This window comes from Sesamum indicum, linkage group LG3 (genome assembly GCF_026168435.1).
Source record: "Sesamum indicum cultivar Baizhima isolate 11 linkage group LG3, ASM2616843v1, whole genome shotgun sequence".
Lineage (NCBI taxonomy): Eukaryota > Viridiplantae > Streptophyta > Magnoliopsida > Lamiales > Pedaliaceae > Sesamum > Sesamum indicum.
In genome coordinates, this window is record NC_142659.1 from 25,871,411 (window position 1) to 25,892,397 (window position 20,987).

Consider the following 20,987-nt stretch of genomic DNA (forward strand, 5'->3'; position numbering starts at 1 on the left):
TTGAGGTTTTAGAAGAGTCTTTTCTTTGTTTTGTAGTTCTCAAAAACCCCTAAACCCTCACCAGCCAGCTTCGTCTGCCGGCGTAGCAGCAGAGCCTCTCACTTACCCTTCTCTGCTCCCCCCCAATTTCCCGGCTGTTCGCCCACCGCCGGACGAGCACCTCGCAGCGGTCACCATCAGGGCTCCGTGTGCCTGGCCGTCCGCCACCCGACCAGAAATTTGTTGTTTTCAAAATCTCAAACTTGAAAACCCAGTCGCTGATTACTGGTAAGTTCTTCTAGTTTCTTTTTTTTGTAAAAGTATGATGTTTTAAGAGATAGAGGACTCCAATCTTAATTTATGGGAAAAAGATGAAATATTGTCGCTGTTTGGATTGGCTCCTTCTGAAAGCTGGTTTCTGTCTTTATCTCGGACCCGTTAACAGAAAGCATTGTTTATGGTGTGTGTGCCGGACGGAAAAACCAAAATGTATTGGGAAAAATTGATAACTTGAACTGATTAATTCAATTGTATAGGCTTATTTGAATTTCGGTTGATTTGATTTTGAGAAATGTACAGCTCTACTCATAGCTGAATGCAGATATGTTTTTTGCACATGCTGCAGAAATAATGGGATATGGTATACTTGATCGTTTTAAATGTGAGGATAACTCTATTATTATAACAAGACGAGTTGAGGTTTGGTTTCTAATGGCTATCGAGCAACATATTGAAAGCTGATGGTTATTTTCTAATCTGTCAACAGTAAATGCGGCAAGATTTTAACTTATCTTCTCCAAAGGCCATTTGAATAATCTACTAGTCTGAGAAACATCATGGCGATTGCCTATCAAATTATTGAATTTGATTAGTAATTAAAATGTAGCGTGAGTGCCTTTATTTGCTTTTCAAATAGAACTTCTGTTACAATTTTTCCTGGAGAACATAAAATTAACCACAAAGAACTGGAGTGTAAAGTTTTTGATATCCGTAAACCAAAAATAAAATCCTGAGGGTTTATGCTTATCGCGACCCATTTCTAGGTTAACTCAGTTAGTCTTCTGTAATTATCGCCAGCGTTGACATAATGCTGCTCTGCTTCTCCCTTTGGTATTGTATATAAATCAATAAACATTCCATCCGCGGAAGCTCATTACTCTTGGTTTTATGTTAATTAGATAGGTTTTGTTGAATATTACCTTAATGGGTTTGGAATTTCTGTCTTCAGGTGTGCTTTCTTGTTCTTTTACATAAGGTGTCTCTGGGGGAAATATTTTCATCTAGAACAGGAATAAAGTAAAGGATTATTTTTCTTTTCTTCCCTCTTGATTTTATCTTATTCTCTGTATTTTTGAATATTTTGTTTATTTTACTAAATTGTAAAACTTTAGTTACAGAATTTATGGTTGTATGTTTTTGTAGCTAGTGAAGCCAATAATCATGGGGAGAAAAGCAGGGAAGTACAAGAGGAAGGAAAATAATGGTCCTGTCAAGAAGAGTTCAGTTCGATTGGATTCTGATGATGAAGATATGATGCACGATGAAATTGATGTTTGTATGTTTGTAATTGTGCTCAATTTTATGATTTAGAAATTTACAGCTGGAAATGTTCTTTGCTGTTTGTGTCTCATTATGGTTCATTATTTGTTCCGTCTGTTCTTCGTTTCTATTGCTGTAGTTCACAAGAATAGAGATGTTGTACCACTGGACATGAATGAGGATATGGAAGAGTCTGATGAAGATGCTGAGCAGCCTGTGTTTGATTTTGAGGTTGTACTACTTTCCCCTGCTCCTTTTTCATTGGGGTAAAGACATAGATCGACTTGATATTTCCTTTTAGAAATTACATATAGTCCATTTGAGTTTTTGATTGTCAATATGAATTCCTGCCTGTGATTGTGGAGCCATTGCTTTGTGCGCTGAAAAATCTGGAGGAAATAGTCATGATTATTCTTTAAAAGTATAACCATTTTATCTTGTTGAAATGCTTCTCTTGCGGTAGGTTGGAGAAAAGATTTAGTAGTCTTTAATAGCGAACATTGAAAAAGATATATACGTTGTTATGTTTTCCATTCTTTGTGTTTAATGAGAAAGACTGACTTGTGTCTTGCCCCTTCTTTTCCCCCTTTCATTGTGGCCAATATATGTTTGTCCAAGTATGACGAAGATGTAGGAACTGGATTTAAATATTTATTACTTATGCTATTGCTTAGGAAGCTTTGTGCTCTAATTTGTCTTTTATGTTTTCTGCGGTGATTAGGATGGTAAGGATGAAGATGAGGATGATGAAGAGGAGGACATTGATGATGATGATGATAAGCCACCTAAGGGTCTAGCTGCCAAAAGTAAGAGAACTTGCTTTGCATTGTTATACTTTGTTTTTCCTCCCTTATCAGACTCTTCAAAGAAGTACTTGATGGTTCATGTCATGTAAATATGGTTATGAGTTGCTCTCACTTGGACTCTCTGACTCTGAGCATTGAGCAGGAATAGCTTTTGTTCTTTTTCCAATCTTAATGTGCAACATCAGAGAAATTGTTTTTTGATCTTGCTTTCTCTGATTAGTTCTAGTGAGAAAGGGGTTGGTTTTATGAGTGAAACAGATAACTTGTGGGTAAATTTTGCTACTGTGTTTTATGATTGGCTAGTAATATAGTCATTAGATAACTGCTCTAGTTCTCCCCCGTGAAAATAACTGTGAGATTAATTGGTTTATGTTTTAGAAAATCTGATTTTACGGGATCTGTGTGGTATCTATTGACAACATTATTTACTATGATACTGTTTTTCCTCAGTTTTTTGTAATCTGGTGATCAGCTAGTCCATTAGGATAATAGGTGCTATATGACTATCATGCTCAAAAGATATGCCTAAAATCTAAAGGAGTGGTTCTAATTGATTCTGTTTTATTAGATAGCTGAAGATCTTTTGTTTGGCAACCCAGTTTTCGTTTGTTTCTCCTCTTTAAGTTAAATGTTTTGAATTTTAATTAAATTCCGCGTTGATATTTATAGTTGTAAGGACACAAAAGTATTTACGGGCTAAGTTTGGTGGAGTTGATGATGAAATGCTGGATGATGCTGATGAAGAAGAACAAGAAAGGGTTGTTTGGGGCAAAAAAAAAGATATGTATGGTGCTGATGTTGACTATGAGGTAAGATTGCTGTCTTTTTAACACATTTTGTGTTTATCTTGAATATTAGACAGGTCATCATATCGTGATTCATTGAATGTTTTCTGATGCGTGACAGCTTGAGTAATGCTGTTAATATCTAGAAAGACTTAAAACGATACAGAAAATACACACAGTTGAAGATCTCTCAAGCACTCAACATGTTACGGAAGGTGACAACATAGCCTCATGAATTACAAGTAAACAATGTTAGAAAAACCCGAGCTGTCAAACCTTTTGCCCCTTTGCTTATTTTACTTTCTTCACCTTACTGAAAGTATTAACAAAGTTACTAATTGTGCACAATCACTGTGGTTGACTTAACACACATTGGCTTAACTAATTTAGTTAACAACATTATTATGATTTTAGAACATGGTTGAGATTTTTCTTGGAAAACAAGTTGGATAAGTTATGAAGTCATTTATGGACAATAGAAGTTCGATAAGTTATCAAGTTGTTTATGCACAAAGTAAACCCAGTTGCTTCCAAATGCATACCATCTGAATAAGAATAATCATGACATATAAGATATCAGCGTTGGTAGCGACATCATAGTTATTAATGGTGTGCTGCGGCTCAAATAGCTAATGGTGTGAGGCTAATACCATTTTTGAAAAATGGCACTAGTCAGTAGCCTTGCTTAGAGTGCATACTGTAGTGCGCCTCGTCACCTTTTTTGAGGTGCTGTGGCAAGCGATGGCGCCTCTTTTTGAAGGGAGATCAATCATTTTGATTTTTTGATAGAAAATGGTAGTAGAAGCTCTAAACTCTCCCAACAGCGACTCTAGTATTTCTCTCTCAGCAGATATACCTCCCACTTTCTTCCCCAGGCTCAGTTTTGTTCCTTCTATTTTTCTTTGTATCTTTTAAGTGTTGGAAAATTTAATATTATAGTTATTGAATTAGGCTTAAGGTTTTCATATCTTAACTTATTTACATTATTCTAAAATATTACTCATCTCGCTAGAAAAAATCTTTATCTCCTGAGACAAATGTTCACATGGGTTAAATAAGAGCTGAAATTGCTAAAATGTTAAGCAAAATAAGTGCTGAATTTGATTAACTAATAATTGAAATTTATGTTAGCCAAGTTCTCTTCTTTGTAACTTTTATGTTTGTTCATTTGTGTTTTACTTTTATCGAAAGCTACTAATAATATTAATGTATAATTTATTTACACAATTATGCACCTTGTTTTGATAAGGCGCACTTCGCTATGTGTGCCATGGTTCTATGGTACCTTGGTGTGTGGTTTGCTATGAGTCTTTAACAACATGAGCATGCTTATAAACTGGACTGGGCTCTACTATTTCCTTTTCTCTTATCGTATCCTTTTCTTGAGATAATATCCATTGCTTCTGATGCCACTGCAAGCAGTGAAAAACCATGTTATTAAGGTCAACACTTTCCTTTAAGAAGGATCATGCTTCTATCTTGAACATGGTGTAGTTATTTTTCTAGACCTGGTGATGTCTGAGGGTCGCAGATGTGGCGTATATGAACACGATATAGTTCCGCTGACATTCCTAGTATTTGCTCATGGTTGCTTTAATGGCACTCCCCCTTTCCCAATTGTGTCCTACCCTCTATCAGTTAATTTCTTGTCTACAACTTTAAATCTGGTGCTCTTGTTGCCTTTGCCATGTTCACCATTACCTTTAGAATTTGGTTCTCTCCTCCAAGGGTGATACAAAGTGAGATATAGGCTAATACAAAATATTGATGTTTGGACACAGCCAACTCTCTAATAATTGACATAAGCTCAAGCATTTTCGAATTTTCATTTTGTGTTGGAACTTAAAGTGAGTACCATGACTTTTCTTAACATTTATTTTCCATTCTTAGCCACAATCAAGTGATGATGAGGATGCTGCTGAGGAGGAGGCTGAGGTGTTGAAATTGCAAAGTGAAAAAGCAAAAGTTCTATCAATGGAGGATTTTGGTCTTGAAGATGCTAGTCAAGATGAGACTGACAGGGAGCCCACATTTGAGGTGAAAAAGTATAAATTAATAGTGCTGTTGTCAAGGAGGTGCTTGGACCTGGGAAGTAACTCTTCCTGATTCGTCATTTTCCCCCATATTTCAGGAAATTTTGGGCCATGGAAAAGCCACATCAAAATCTTCTCTGGACAAAGGAATCAAATATGAAGATGGATTGGCATATGAGGTTGTAGAGAAAGATTTAAATTCCTTAACAAAGGAAGAGCAGATGGATATTGTGTACAGGTCAGTTTGCTTTAACAGTACCTTGTCCCTTCCTCTTTTATTGTTCTTAACATGTGAACTTGAGGATCTGAGGAGGCGACAATTACTTGTTTAGTAGTTGATGAACTGGGGAAAAAGCATGGTTCCATATATCTTGGTAATACTTGGTAATGTGAGTTTCTCGGGAAAGAGGAAAAGATGAAGTTGGGAGAAAAATCTTCGTGACAGCTATATAAAAGTAGGACCTCCAAGCAAAGGGATGGTCCCTATATCTTCACTAGTTCTAGAGATATCACATATGTATGCTTTGTGTTGCATTGGTGATGAGCTTTTCCTTGTGGAAAAGGTTATCAATATTTACACCTTGCTTTTGCTATTACTATGCAGGCAGCATCTCATAATCTAATACTTTATCTTTATGTCTATACACGTGAAACTTCTACCATCAATCTCATTGTTTTTTGTTTCTACCTTCCAGTATTCAGTTGGGAAGGACTGTAACTTGGTATGGTTGGCATCTACTATTTGTTAGTGGCTGCTTATGTGATAGAATCTGCTTTGGTACCGAGTTTATACTTTAACAATCCATCAGCAATACTTCTTTGCTTCTGCTTCTTTGAGAGGCTAGCCTAGTAACTGGTTTTTGAGCTCTGCCCCAGAACTAGTTGGGGTTTTTTGTCAGTACTGGTCTTTTTTGCTAGGTTGAACTTTAACAATGCATTACTTTTTTCTACTCCTGATTCTTTAAGGGCTAGCCTAATAACTGGTTTTACAGCTCTGCTCCAGAACTAATTGGCCTTTTGTCAGAACTGAATGATGCCCTCGAGCAACTCGAGAACAAAGTTAACCCACTCGTAGAAAAGGTATGACGGAATTAGTTTTGATGTAATCGATCTTGTGCGCTACCATATGGTTAGACTTCCATTGCTTTTGGTCCTAGCAACTCTCCTTGCTATCACATTTCTTGTTGAATAAACACTTATTATTAACAGCATTATTTAACAGAATTTAGAATTTACTAGTGAATAATTTTCTTATTGTTATTTTTTCTCTTCGTTTTATCCATCTCCTGTGACAGAGAATGGTACATTTTGACCTTTCTTGTAGTTGATGTTCCATCTGACTAACCTTCTCTTATCAATTACTATGGTGCAAGTGGTTCTTATCAGAAAAAATTTCTGAGAAAGTTAAATGTGTTAGTGAGTATTTGTACGCTAAATATTATCTATTAGCCAATTAAATAAAAAATTAATATATCTCTTTCCCTGGAACTAGAAGTGCTACCACTGGCATGGATGGTTAAAATTTCTTCTGTTTCCATTGAGTTTTTTTGCCTTAAGTTAAATGAGTAGTTGTTATGTAGGTGTATTTCTAACCAGAGTTTTTCATTATTTATTTTCATAGTTCAAGCCTAAATTTATTAGAGTTCCAGTTTTATGTTAGGAAGGATATTTACTAGATGATATAAAAGATGATTAACATAAACTGGAATTAGTTTTGTAATGTGAAAGCTAAAATATCAAAATAACATTTTATTGTATAACTGTTCTGATTTTGGCTCACCCGGAATCCTGGATATCCTGCTTGATTTAATGTGTTTTATTTCGTTGTATGGTATTGATTATTTGCATTATTTGTGTAGATTAGAGAGCGAGAGAGTACGAAGAAGGGTGGGATGCACTATTTGGAGGTTAAGCAGCTTCTATTGCAAACCTTTTGCCAGGCTATAACCTTCTACCTTCTTCTCAAGTCCGAAGGGCAGCCAGTTCGTGATCATCCAGTTGTTTCTCGTCTGGTGGAGATAAAGAGTTTATTAGATAAGGTATTCTTCTCATTTCTAGGCAAACTTGATTTATGATTTGAGAGAAATAGAAGGTCTCGGGTTGAGCATAAAGAGTTCTTATTACTTACATGGGAAGAAGTTCGAACTGGAAATGCAAGTATCAACTTGCTTCTTACCAAATAGGTGAAAAGGTTTATTTGCCATTGTTTGGAGTAACTTATAAGTGCTTTTGTTATTCAATAACATGTTCAGTCGTATTGTAGAAGCTTGTTCTGAACCTTGCGTTGATTTTATGTTTTCTAGTCACTGCATTTTTCTTGGTGGTTCTTTCGCATCCCTAGAATTGTAAATCTGGCAAACATGAACATTGTTCAAACTGCCATTATCCTAGATAACATTATTACAGTAGGTCTAACCTATTTTCATACCGCGAGATGCTGACCTCCTATCATTTCATGGTGGCAGATAAAAGAAATGGATGAGAACCTTCCGTTTGGCATGGAGGACATTGTGAACAAGGATGTGAATAATGCAACTGCTGCAAAGCTGGTTGAAGAGACTGCTGCTTTAAAATCAGATTCTTTCATAGATACTCAGATGAACTCCACGGTGTCATCTGACAAACTAGCAATAGCTGAGGTAGCTGTTTCTAGGATACGGCTGTTGATATCCATTAACAATGCTTTTATACCTGTTATCTTTTGTGGCTGACGTACTATTGTTGTAACCCCATCCTTTGCTTTCCGTAATGCTTGTAGCCTGACAAAGCAGCTGACTGGAATACCTTGACAAATTCAAAGAATAATGTATCACGGCTCAAACATCAAGTAAGCTGAGCACACCTAGCCGTTTCTGTGATACTGGCTATCTTTTGTATTCTCCATCATTGTCGCTGCTGTTCTAATAGCAGAGTTACGAATTTTTTATTTGTACTTTGATATATGAAGAGTTAGCTTGCTGTATAATGTAATTAAGTTATGGCAGGATAAACAAGTCGGATTGCAGAGTATGGAAATGTTGAAAGTAAGGGCTTCACTTGAGGAGAAATTGAGGCAGAAAGGTGTTTTAAGCAAAATTGCTCCAAAGAGTGTTGGGGTTAGAGAACACCTGCGACCAGTGAATGGGTATCTCTTGTCCATATCCATTTATATACATAGTTACTCATGCATTAATTAATGCCACAATCTGATACTAATTTAAGGCCATCCTAAACTGTGCTTTATAGACAACTTGAGACATTAGATGATTTTGTTGATGAGGCCATGGATATAGATCTGGTGGCAAATAGCCGGAGTAATGATGATGCAAATCTATCACATTCAAGTAAAATTTCCCAGCAACTGACTCTTCATTCCAATAAACGTAAGGTATGCACTGTCGACAATAACTCTTCATTTATGCTACAAACTTTTTTGCATTGTAAGATATCACAATATATGGTTTAATCTTTGCTCGTGGTATAATCTTGAAATATTGTTATAGCCACACCATGATGCAAATAAATGCCGTGGTACTCCTGATAGCAAATAAGAAACTGAAAAATACTAGAGGTTAAAGCCTGCAATTTCCAGGGGCAAGAAAATTTAGGAAATGAGCAACTGATAACTTAAGAAACTAGATCGAATTACAGCTGCAAAAATGATACCAAAAGTTCACTCTTCAAAAGAATGGGTAATAGAATGAGCAACAAACAGCTGTAGAAAAGCTTATGATACTTGAGTAAGTTTAATTTGTTTTTCATTCTCTATCTTAGATGACTTATTTGTTCTGTGATTTTAACTCCAAGAAAGCAGTCAAGAAACATTTTCTTTGGTAGATGAACTTTAAGACTATGTTCATTGCAGGCCTGTTCTAAAGAAAATTGTGCAATCATTTCAATTTCATTGGTCGGGCGAATTTTAGAGTGTGTACTGTTCGTTGCCTGAAATTATATTTGCTCTGCTTGATAAGTTTTTGATGGAACTAAATCGATGTCTTTCTTAGGTTATATCTGGTGATGATGATTTACCAAAACGAGATGATATTGGAGAAAGGCGAAGAAAGCATGAGCTAAGAGTTCTAGCAGGAGCTGGAATTACATCTGTGGATGATGTTGAAGGCGAGACTGGTAATCTTTCCAGCGATGGTGTTGCCGATGTTAATGGAGAAAGCGATTCTGATTCTGATTCTGATTCTGATTTGGAATACTATAAACAAGTGGAACGACAACATGCTGCAAAGCTCGCTATAAAATCTGAAAAATATTCCAGGTACTTAATGTGGATTAAAGTAGAGTACATGCTTGTTAATTGCTGCTGCTTACTCATCCGTAATATACGGATTTGAAAAGTGGATTTTGTGGCCTCTTTTTTTTCCTCTTCTTTTATGTTTCTCCATTTCCATTTTGTTTTTGGGTTTACAACACACTTATTTGATCCTCCTTTGTTCTGTTAGCTAGTATTTGATATATCAAGGTCCTCCACCTCTCTCCTTGCATCTATAACGATTAATGTCTAAATCTTTTTTTCTACTGCACCCCTTCTCCTTTTACAAAATCCTCTCCTTCAAGTATCCACTGTTAAAAAAATTTGAAACCAGTGACAGAGACCTTCTTGTTGAATTAGTGTAGAGTATCCCTCTCTTCTTCCCCTCTAAATTTATAACATTTACATGCCATTCTTTCCAAGTTTGTAATATTGACATGCCCCCACTCTAAATGCTCAGAAACATAAGGGTGTAATTGATCTGTATTTAGTCTAAAAAAGAAGTAGCCGTAAGATTTTTTGGTTATGTTAGGATATTTTTTCTTTGAAAATTGTGTGTGAGGATATTCTTTTAGAAATTGCGGATTGGAATTGTGTTGTTTTTACTTAATTTGTTTTAAATTAGAGTTTGAAGTATATGTTTGTTATAATATTTACAATTAATTTCAACCATGAAACCAACAAAAGAGAACATTGCAATTTGCATTAGTTCGAAGTAAAATGGGGCCCCACTACATCATTTTGTGAAAGTCATTGTAAATTGCATTAGCATTTAAAATTTTTTTATATTATAAGATCTGGTGGCAATAAATTTAACTTAGTGTAGTTTTTACAGCATTATCACTCTAACCCTCCTTCTGTAGCTTCATTTTATTATATGGTGTAGTTGAATAACCTCCTTGTTATTTCTCACATAAGAATATGAAACAAGAGACGACAAAATAAAATATGGGAATTTTGGCACCCAACAAGGTCATAATACAAACAATATTACCTACAGTTGATTCCAATATAAATTTTAATTAATCATTAAAGTATACCTCCAAGCTTCACAAATTATTAAGGGAAAATTGGAAAAATCAATTAAAGAGGCGACATCATCATTATCTGTAAAGTCCAAATGGAAGGAGTTGTGACAAAGATGTCGTCAACTTGGCGGAAAGGTTTTTGTAATTTCAAAAGGTGAAGGGAGTATATGTTGTTATTATACAACTCTCTCCAAGGAGGTTTTGGTAATTAATCCCAATCGTTTCGATTAGTTATAATGTCCTGACTCCAGTTAATTCTGCAGAAAACAAGAAGTGCCATCTTTGCCAGATACTGTTGTTGATGGGAAGCGCCATATCACACATCAGGTACTGGAATTTTGCTAGAGCAGAGGGATTTGCTGCTTTTCACTTTAATTTGCAATTTGATTGCTCGAGGTAATCTGGTTTCTGCTTCCATTGTTCTCTAGATTGAGAAGAATAGAGGATTAACTCGTGCTCGCAAGAAGCTGACCAAGAATCCTAGGAAGAAGTACAAGGTATTTGACTGAAATAGTTTGAAACACCCACTCAGAATACACACATACACACACATATCTCAGCAACAATTAAACTTTCTAATATGCAAACACTAATGCTGTGTCTCTCATTCTCAGTTGAAGCACAAGAAAGCAGAAGTGCGCAGAAAGGGGCAGGTTCGTGAGATCAGAAAGCCCGCAGGTCCCTACGGAGGGGAAGCATCTGGTATCAATGCAGGGATCAGCCGCAGTGTTAGATTCAAGGGCTAATTCTGTTGGTTTCCATAATATTATCCAGTTGGTCGAAAGTAGCTGGCTGGTTCATGTGATGCACTTGCGTGTTCAAATTAAGTTTTCCCAAGTTTCTGCTCTTTGTAGTCTACAGACGAGAAACATGTTCAAACATTTCTCCCAATTACTGCTTAATTTGCCCAAACAAGGATAATTTCTTACTCCATTTATACCACATTGTTACATTCTCCAAAATCAGAAATATGGATGAGTTTCACTTCTTGAAAAATCTGCTTCTTTTGTCACGTCGCATCCTTCTTCCTTCATGTATTCATGCAGTTTAAAACTAGGAATATTCCATGCATATGGGAGAGTGTGTGTGTGTGTAGACAGGCCTAAGACTGTCGGGAAGTCGCTGATCTTTCATTCTTCTTTGACATTTGAAGTGTAATGAAACTTCAACTGAAACCATAGAAGATCTTTCCATGTTCGGCTACCTTTGTCAGAATCTCTTGGAAGGCATAATTCTAACTTAGACTTACAGTTCCTTGTTGTTTATAAGAATTCCCACATTTTCAACTCATAGTAGCATACCTGCAAACTTACTTCAGACAAAGTTTATTAAGCAATACCAGAAGGCCTTCACTCTCTCACCTCCGAGTCTGATTAATAGAGGTGATTTTGGTTAGATTCTAAAGGTTTTCTGGTTTGCAAATAAGAGTATCGGAGAACGCATTGGTATTTGGTTTACTTATTGAGTTGTTATATGTAATATTTTTTGAAAAATTATATACGTTCTCTAGAAATATGAACAATATAATACAAATTATCGTTACTTTTAACTGTCAAGAGTGATTTTTATGGACAAATAATTCGTATATGTCAGGGGTATAAATACAATTATCTCTTTACCTTATACCAATACAAAATACAAAATCCAACATATAATAAACTAACAAAAACACAACTTTTTCTCTCTCAAATTTTCAAGAATATAGAAAGAAAAACATATCAAAATTAGAACATTGGACTAAGATTTCTTTTAAGAAAACTTAGACACCAACTTTATGGACTACGGAGAGTTTTTCTCATTTATGGACCAACAACTTCCAACTAAATAACTACTGCCCACAAAAGTGCAAACACAGTTCAGTGTTTGCACGCTCAACTCAGTTCCCAACTCTCAACTTCGGATTCCCCGAGGAGAGGACAACCCGCATAATTTCACCCCCATTTTCTTCTCATTCCTCACTGATTTTATTGTTTGAAGCCTATTTGGTTCATGTGTTGGATTATACTCTGATTAGAGAAGCAGCTTTTCGGGGTGGATAAAGAGGCAAATGATGTGGATAATGAGATCCATTCGGCGGCCGTTGGGCCAATTTCAGGCGGCGGCGGCGAGTTTCTCATCGTCTGCGGCGGCTGTGGAGGCGGAGAGGAGCATAAGAGAAGGGGCGAGGAATGATTGGAGGAGAGAGGAAATTAAGTCCATCTATGATTCTCCTATTCTCGATCTCCTGTTCCATGCCGTATGTTACCTACATTTTCCTTTCTGATGCAAAACTTGTGGGTGTTCGTATTTTTGTGTGTTTATTCTTTTTTCATTGGATGTTGTACATTTGTGTTCTGTATGCCGTGTTAGCTTCCGTTGTTTTTTGCCTATTTGTTTTTCTACTTCATCATTTTATTTGACTATGCTTGTTTTCTTTGTTTATTATTTACTTTTTTGGGTTTTTTATTTGGGGGGGGGGGGGGGGAGGGGGGAGCAAATTATGATATGGATGACTGTTTGGGTTTAGTGATGACTAGTGGGCTGCAGGTGGGGCTTATGGGATCAGGAGTGTTTTTCTTTCCTCTCTCTAGCTCAACAAGAAGCGGAAATGTATAGTTTCTTAATCGAAATTAACAAGTTAAGTGTTAACTTTTATTTCCAAGTAGTTGCATATGCAAGAAATTATTTGAATCAGAACAGCTTTAACTGAAACTTCCTTGATAGCTTGGGCGAATTTCCATTTCTAGGTAATCTTTTTCCTGTTCTTTCTGATTATTGTCAATGTTTTCTGTTTCTTGGTTGCTTGTTTTCTTTTCTTGAGTTGGCTTACTGTGTCATACCTTTCTGGCTGTTGCTTCCTTTGTCATTGTTTTGTACCCTTTTGATTTTATTGGACTCTTGTTCCTTTCAGGCTCAAGTTCACAGACATGCTCACAATTTCAGGGAAGTGCAGCAGTGTACACTTCTATCTATTAAAACTGGTGGATGCAGTGAAGATTGTTCTTATTGCCCTCAGTCATCTAGATATAGCACTGGCCTGAAAGCACAGAAGCTTATGAATGAAGATGCAGTTCTCGAGGCGGCAAGAAAGGTGAAGTTCTTAACATGACCAAGTAATTTTCTTTCCTCATATCTTCTTGATTAAGACATCTTACATGTGGGATGTGAGCTGCGATCATCTCCTTGTGCCATCATAACTTACTAAACCATCTGAAGTACATCCTCACGGCTTTTATTTATCTGTTCTCCTACTCTTATTTTTTCCTTGCTCAAGTCCATTTCCCTTTTTCATCCATTCCCTGTTTCCATCTTGTTGTTGCCCCTAGGAAAGACCTGCTTTGTGGGTAGGACTGGGAGTTGAGTTCATGGAGTGAGATCCCACATATTTGCTTAAGACAAATAAATATAAGAGAAACCCATGGGAGTTTAGTAGCTGTTGGATTTCAAGAACCAAACTGCTGAAGTTTCTATCAATGGAAGTTCTTCAAATGATCAAAAGTGAGCAAGAAAATCAATGAATTCTCTATCAGGAAGGCCTCCATGGTATCTATACCTGACACACAAATTCTTGAATGGAGCCAAAAAAATACTACCAAAGATAGGTCATTATTACTTGCTCTAGCATTGAGTAACTGGTATACTAGAGCTTTGTTTGGGATTCATATCAATACAATTTTTTACCACTTTTGGTTTGTCAATATGGATTACTGGGTAACTTGGAGTTGAGAGAAGTTTGTGTTCGGATGTTGAATTTTGAATATAGAGGTAGGTAGGGATTAGGATTTAGGAAATATGTAAAGTTGAGTGAATATGTGATTGGTTCTAAAGTTTAGGGGATATAAGATACTAACATAATGTCTAGTTAGTGTGTGGATGATACACATTTTGCTGATATTATATTTGGGTGGAGACTGGTATTAATGTTGGTGTATATATGTATATGTATATATCCTGAGTTGGGTAAAAGAGATGGATGGGAAATAAAATTTGGGTAGAAGTGTTTCTTGGGTCAACTTAAAAAATCTAAAGACGACCAGTTTTCCTTATTAAACATATGGCCTGCATTTCCCTACTTGAAAACTGAAATGGAATATAATATAGGTAATTTGGTCCGCATCAGGAGAAACGGAAGCAATATCGAGGTGGAAGCCTAAAATAATGGGTCTTGATATTTATCGACTTCAAAGGTGTTTAAATGAGTCTCTCCAATAAGGTCACACTATGTAATGACAGGTCAATGACTCAATGCTCTGTGATATTGATATATGTACCAGTGTTGTGCTCGGATATTGTATTAGTAATGTTCTGTGTTTATCCTATTTGATTTATTTGTGTCCTAATCTTATATAAATAAGCTTATACAGTGTGCGCTACTTTGTTGTATGATTTGAATGAGTTTATACATCGACAGGCAAAAGAGGCTGGCAGCACTCGGTTTTGTATGGGTGCTGCATGGAGAGACACTATCGGAAGGAAAACCAATTTCAACCAAATCCTTGAGTATGTTAAAGAAATAAGGTACGGACTATTATACACAGCATGATGGTCAATTTTCTAGCAATTTTTGATCTTGTGTGGCATCAATCCTCAACATTCCTTTTCTGTTTTTCTCTGTTGGGGAGAAAAAAAAGAGACAGAGAGAGACGTAAAGTACATTTCTTTTGAACTCCAGTTTATATATGCAAATTGCAAACAAAGTATGATGTCGCAGGAAAATAGCAGTTTATATCTTAGATGTCAGCTGATGAACCTGTCCATTTTGTTAACTGGGACACTATTGCTGGATCGACGTGTTTTAGTTATCATCTTTTGTAATTTATATCTTCCTTAATGTCATTAAGGATAGATAACTAATCCTATCCTAGCTCTTTTGTAGGACAATTAGAAGCATGTTATTATCTACGTAAATGAGTTAGATCGATTAAGGTGGCTCCTCTAGAATGGCTACATTAAGGGAAATTTTGGCAGTTTGGATTGCTGAATTAGAAATTTCTATTTGTACTGCCCTTGGTTCAATTTAGTAGTAGTTGTTTAAAGGTTGCCTATGCAAAATCAATCAAGAGTAGCTGTCTCGTCTTTACTTCTTCATGAAACGTATTACATGTCTAGACTCTGTCTGCACAAAATTAAGTTTGAGTTCAGTACAAACACGGATGTGTCAGTCTTTAGAAATTACATTAATCTTCTATTGCACAATTGAGCAAAATCATCTTTATGTATACTTACCTTTTGCACACAATAGTATTTGGTATTTATCTTTTGCACACAAATAGCGGTTGGAAAGTTTCCACAAAACTATTACAGTGGTGGTGAGAGTAGTCCTGTAAGCTGTTGCTCTTTTCTTGTTCTACTGCTAAACAACATTTAGCCCAAAAACACATTGAAAATTTCCATAAAAATTACAAGTATGATTACTGTACTGCTGGATTTGTACTACTTCCAAAATGAAATTTACAGTGAAATGGTAACCTTTTCCCAAATCTGCATAGATTAGATTCTTCTTTCATTCACTATGCAAGTTACTGCAGACATTTTTTTATTCCATAGTTGCATTAGTTATCTAAATTTACCAGAAATATTTTCCATGATAAGGGATATGGGGATGGAGGTATGTTGCACCTTGGGGATGCTGGAGAAGCAGCAAGCTTTAGAACTCAAGAAGGCAGGTCTTACAGCTTATAACCATAATCTTGATACCTCAAGAGAGTTCTACCCTAATATCATAACTACCAGAACCTATGATGAGCGGCTGCAAACCCTTGAGTATGTTCGCGATGCGGGTATCAATGTCTGTTCAGGTAATGTGGTTGCTTAGTAATGTGGATGATACTTGCATGCTTGTTAATTCTCTACATGTACTGGCTATGTGCATTATATTATGAATTTAGTTTCACTGCCACATTTCTCTTTTCCTGGATGGTGAGAGATATAATTTAAGTGGGTGTTTGGTTAAATTTAATTAAGAGATTGCATGGGCCCATACATGTTGTAAGATGTGTTGAAATTTATAAGTTAGGGTTTAATTTAAAAAGGAACTCTTTACGTATTTAGAGAGGATAAGGTCATGAAATTTGTAATGACAATTTTGCAATGAATATAATCAAACTCCAAGGAATTTGTTAAAATTTTGAAAATAATTTAGAATTCCTTTTTTACTCTTATAAACTCACTCTTAGAATTTTTTTTTCCCAAATAATTTGTAATATTTTAGAAACTTTCAAATATTTATAAATGTATAAATAAGTTTATAAGTTCACACAAACACCCTTGAGAATAAATCTGTACCATATGTAAAGTATAAAAACTACAAAATTCCAACAAAAACAAAAGAGCACAGATAATTACTATTTCAAGGCGGCCAATGTTGCCAGAAGTGATTCTAAATGCTTTTAGAAATTAATTCACTAGGGGCATAATTTTTGATGAACTGCATATGCACATGATTTTAAATGAGCTGCATATCAACATGCCAAATATATACTAAATTATAAATGCATAACTACAAAGGTTCAGTAAATCAATAGGTTGCGTGTGTAAACGTAGTAATATAATACGAAAAAAAGAAAATGAACTAATAAATTTAGGAATAAAAACAGTGGTAGAATTGGAAAAGGGGTAGAAATGAGTTTTACAGAAATTAAGCTAAAGCTTCAACAAAGGGAAAAAAGGAAAAAAAATAAACACAAACTTGGAAACAAGGAATCACAATCTTACTAATTCCGAATAACTTCTGAAAAATATTAAAAATGACTGAATGGACAAATTCTTTGCATTTTGCTATTTTTCTTCATTCAATTGCTTTCAGTATGGTCCCTCAGACCATTTTCCGATGAATTTTCAGTGAAAATATGGCAAGAGTTTGACTTTTTGGAGGATAAAATGATCATTTTAAGTTTTATTTTATCATTTTTAGTCCCTTAAGTTTGTAAAATTATCATATTAATTCTTTTTTAGAAAGAAAATCATTTTTTTTATATTTTTTATATGGTATGATGTAATTATCTTGTATGAAAAATGAAAACTTTAAACTCTTGTGAACATAATATTAACATATTGTTTAATTTAAATATAATAGTCTCTTTCTTTTTCATTTTCAAAAGTGACAAAAATATCAAAATTATAAATAAATTTATAAAATTTATCTAATCTAAAAATATAATAAAAAAATCTAAGTGGGTTCTTTAATCTTAGGAGTTAAAGATATGTCTAATGAAATTAATTTTAACAATATTATTAAATATTAACAGCTATGATTTTGAAGCAAAAATTGGTGGAATGTACTTTTGATTAAATTATTTGGTGGATTTCAAATGTATATAAAATTCTTTTTAAGAGGTTTTTATAGATCTTTTTCTATAAAATGGGACTATATATTTTAAAAACCTCTTAAAATGTATTTTATATAATGAAATCCATCAGTGAATCTAGTTAAAAAGCATAATCTATCAACTTTTTGTTTGAAAACCCAAACATTATATTGTTAAGGTTTTACTGTTTTAGACTTATCTGTAATGCTAAAATTTACCAACTTAGGCTTTTTTTTATTACATTTTTATATTAGATAAGTTGTACAAAATTATTCAAAATTTTCATTTTTTTAACTACTAAAAAAAAGAGATGTTTTTATTTTAAATTAAGCAATATATTATTATTATATTCACAAAAGTTCAAAATTGTCGTTATTCACATAAGACAATTACAACATATCACACAAAAAATATAAAAAAGTTATTTTTTCGTGTAAAAATGGCTAATTTGATAATTTTACGAATTCAAGGGACTAAAGTGATAAAATCAAACACATTGACCATTTAATCCTCTAAGAGTCAAAGTTTGGCCACATTTTTGCTGGAAAATAGTCAGAGGGACCAAACTGAGAGAAAAAGTAAAGTTTAAGAATGCTAAAGTGAAGAAATGAACTTGAGGGACTAAAGTGATTTTAAACAAAAAGTTAAGGGACCAAATTAGACGCAAAGAAATAATAATAAAAATATAGTTCCCTCCTCAACTAAAAAATTAAGAGAAAATATTAAAGTACAACACTAACCATTTAGATTTAATAGCATATTTGTATCCTCCTCTCCCATTCTTGTTGCTTCTTTTAATTTTTAAACTACAATAGTACAAAATTATGGTTCAAAAATAGAAATATAAAGTTAGAATTATAAGTGTAACATTGTGTATTACTAATAAATATCATATTTATTTGTAAAGACATGTTTCCACAAGTGTAATGCCATATGATACTTTCTGGTCTTATCAAAAGTCAGAGGACCTCCATTTATGTTTCAGGAGGAATAATTGGGCTTGGAGAAGCAGAGGAGGACAGAGTTGGTTTATTGCATACATTGGCAACCCTCCCTTCGCACCCCGAGAGTGTTCCAATTAATGCACTCGTTGCTGTAAAAGGCACACCTCTGGAAGATCAAAAGGTAATAGTTATTTGCCCTGAATATGTTTCAGATTTTCAATAATATTATTTTTGCATACAACATCTACTTTACATTCTGCATAAGAGAAGAATGAACTAGGTAGGAAAAGGAAAAGCCAATGAGAAGGGGAATTCTGAGTGGCATTTTCAGTCTCCTTCCAAGATATTTGACAGTAACTTGGTGCTAGTTGCTGTGATTCTTGGATGGGCTGGATTCAAAATACCTGGTCCATCCTACACATGGTTGGGTTGCTGGGAGGGTGGGGGATGACAACTACCCACCTCCTGCAGTGCAATGGCCACTAGTGCAACATCCTAGCGCCCCCTCCCCCAACCGAAAAAGAAAAAGGAAAACAAAGAAAAGCAAAGAAACCACCATCACACCAAAATGAAATAAAATGTTGATACCTAATTTTATAAGAAAAAAGAGGAAAACAAAATCGAAGGGCAAAAGAGAGGAGCACTTTACGGAAACTCCACGTATGTGTTACCTTGATTATGATGATCTACATTCATCTCGAATAAGGGTGTAGCATAAGAAACCTGTGCAGGTGGAATGCAGCCCCATACTTCTTGCTAGCTTCTGTTCTAAGTTATGTTAACTTCCTAATAGCAGGAAGTCTGCTGCATGTTTATACTCTTAAAGCAAACAGGAAATTTCCCCATACAGTAATTCATAGCAGCTTTATGTGCTGAGCGTGAAACCACTCGGGCTTGAATACTATAAATCTTAAGTATCTTGGTCTTGAAACTCTCCATATACTTTTTCTACATCTGCTGAAACTAGCCTCAATTTTCTGTGTCCTCTGTGTCACTTTTGGTTTAGCTACATTGCAAAGTATCCATTTACAAAATGAAAGCTAAGAAACTGATCTTGCACTTTAGAGGAGGTGGAAACTTCATTTAAATAATAACTAAAAAGTCATGGTATATAGAGTTGTATAGCAATGAATTAGGTAAAGGAAATATAACATATAACTGACTCTAATTCTTTGTACTTTGAATAAGCTGCCCTTTCGGTTTTGAGGTTTTTCCGGCTCATGATTAATCATATCTAGTTGAATTCTCTCAGTCTCACTTAAGTTTGATTTAGTCAGACTCAAGTATAAGCTTCTGATCATGCAGGCTGGTTAGTTTGGGCCTTTCGGCTATCCTATTAATAATACTTGTTTAAAGATTGATTCTAGCTGAACACTCAATAACCAACTGGAAAAGGAAGTTTTAGAGCTGTAACCACTTCTGATATATAGTGCCAGAAAACCGTACAACAAAATGGGAAATCTTTGATTTCCTCCAGCTTTTGTGGTGTTACTAGAATCAAATTTTAATGTCAATTTTACATCCTTGAATGGTGAATATCCTGGAAAGGAAAAAGCATAGAAAAGAAAATTTTGGACTCTTGATCCATCTCACTTCCATTCATTTTCATATTGCTTACTTCAGCCAGTTGAAATATGGGAGATGATAAGGATGATTGCAACAGCACGTATTGTGATGCCAAAGGCAATGGTTAGGCTTTCAGCTGGGAGAGTTCGGTTCTCCATGCCTGAGCAGGCGCTTTGTTTTCTTGCTGGAGCAAATTCCATCTTCACTGGAGAGAAGCTGTTGACAACTCCGAACAACGATTATGATGCTGATCAAACGATGTTTAAGCTTCTTGGACTCATTCCAAAAGCTCCTGATTTCTCAGAGAGGCCGGCAGCCAGAGAATTTGAACCAGAAAATACTGAAGTGGCAGCTGCAAGTTCTGGTTGAAAATGTGATCCTCAATTGCAATCCTTTAACATGGAAAACTGTTATCCTAAATTCATGCAATACTTGCAACCTATCTAGAAGACCTTCTCTTTGCTTTTTTATTGTAGACTTCTGATAAAGCTTTTGTACTTGTTAGAAGGTATTGTCTTTCTTTCATCTAGTTACCGTTTCCCTATGCTAACCAATTAATATTAAGGATGAGAAATTGAATCCTAAAGAGTTCTTTTTTATACAACTGCAAACTTGCTGGATGGACATGCTAAAATGTAGGGTAGTATCTGTATGTTTGAGTTAGATTCGAGCCATTCAGCCAATGACAACTTGGCTCTACGGCAACTTTGAGGCCGTAAAACTTTTCGACGTGGCCTCAACGGCAAGGTAGAGATTCTAAAGATTTTATTAACAAAAG

The 20,987-nt window shown here is 35.2% G+C and overlaps 2 protein-coding genes across 3 annotated transcripts; both read left to right on the forward strand.

Annotated features, from left to right (window-relative positions):
• Window positions 1–11,382, forward strand: EMB2777 (Sas10/U3 ribonucleoprotein (Utp) family protein). Of its 2 annotated transcripts, XM_020692986.2 has the most exons (18): window positions 1–267; window positions 1,208–1,275; window positions 1,402–1,534; window positions 1,658–1,749; window positions 2,240–2,324; window positions 2,994–3,133; window positions 5,000–5,146; window positions 5,241–5,380; window positions 6,135–6,222; window positions 7,002–7,181; window positions 7,608–7,781; window positions 7,901–7,969; window positions 8,127–8,266; window positions 8,368–8,509; window positions 9,126–9,391; window positions 10,677–10,740; window positions 10,842–10,910; window positions 11,028–11,382. In XM_020692986.2, the coding sequence occupies exons 3-18, from the start codon at window positions 1,420–1,422 to the stop codon at window positions 11,157–11,159; spliced, it is 2,043 nt and encodes a 680-aa protein (XP_020548645.1). In that variant the 5' UTR covers window positions 1–267; window positions 1,208–1,275; window positions 1,402–1,419; the 3' UTR covers window positions 11,160–11,382. The 2 variants fall into 2 exon arrangements, with proteins under 2 accessions (XP_020548645.1, XP_011073964.1); XM_011075662.3 differs by lacking the exon at window positions 1,208–1,275.
• An 822-nt stretch (window positions 11,383–12,204) lies between these two features.
• BIO2 (Radical SAM superfamily protein) lies at window positions 12,205–20,738 on the forward strand. Its single transcript, XM_011075664.3, has 6 exons — window positions 12,205–12,649; window positions 13,304–13,483; window positions 14,804–14,910; window positions 15,985–16,190; window positions 18,685–18,824; window positions 20,267–20,738. Exons 1-6 carry the CDS (start codon window positions 12,461–12,463, stop codon window positions 20,576–20,578), a joined length of 1,134 nt encoding a protein of 377 aa, XP_011073966.1. The 5' UTR covers window positions 12,205–12,460; the 3' UTR covers window positions 20,579–20,738.
• Window positions 20,739–20,987: the final 249 nt, after the last annotated feature.

Excerpts from the sequence above, each read along its gene's own strand:
- BIO2 (XM_011075664.3), top strand. The coding sequence starts at position 12,461 with ATGATGTGGATAATGAGATCCATTCGGCGGCCGTTGGGCCAATTTCAG. Across the intron at positions 12,650-13,303 it reads TCGATCTCCTGTTCCATGCC|GCTCAAGTTCACAGACATGC; the intron begins GTATGTTACCTA and ends TGTTCCTTTCAG. Across the intron at positions 14,911-15,984 it reads GAGTATGTTAAAGAAATAAG|GGATATGGGGATGGAGGTAT; the intron begins GTACGGACTATT and ends TTCCATGATAAG.
- EMB2777 (XM_020692986.2), top strand. The coding sequence starts at position 1,420 with ATGGGGAGAAAAGCAGGGAAGTACAAGAGGAAGGAAAATAATGGTCCT. Across the intron at positions 1,535-1,657 it reads GCACGATGAAATTGATGTTT|TTCACAAGAATAGAGATGTT; the intron begins GTATGTTTGTAA and ends CTATTGCTGTAG. Across the intron at positions 10,741-10,841 it reads AGCGCCATATCACACATCAG|ATTGAGAAGAATAGAGGATT; the intron begins GTACTGGAATTT and ends ATTGTTCTCTAG.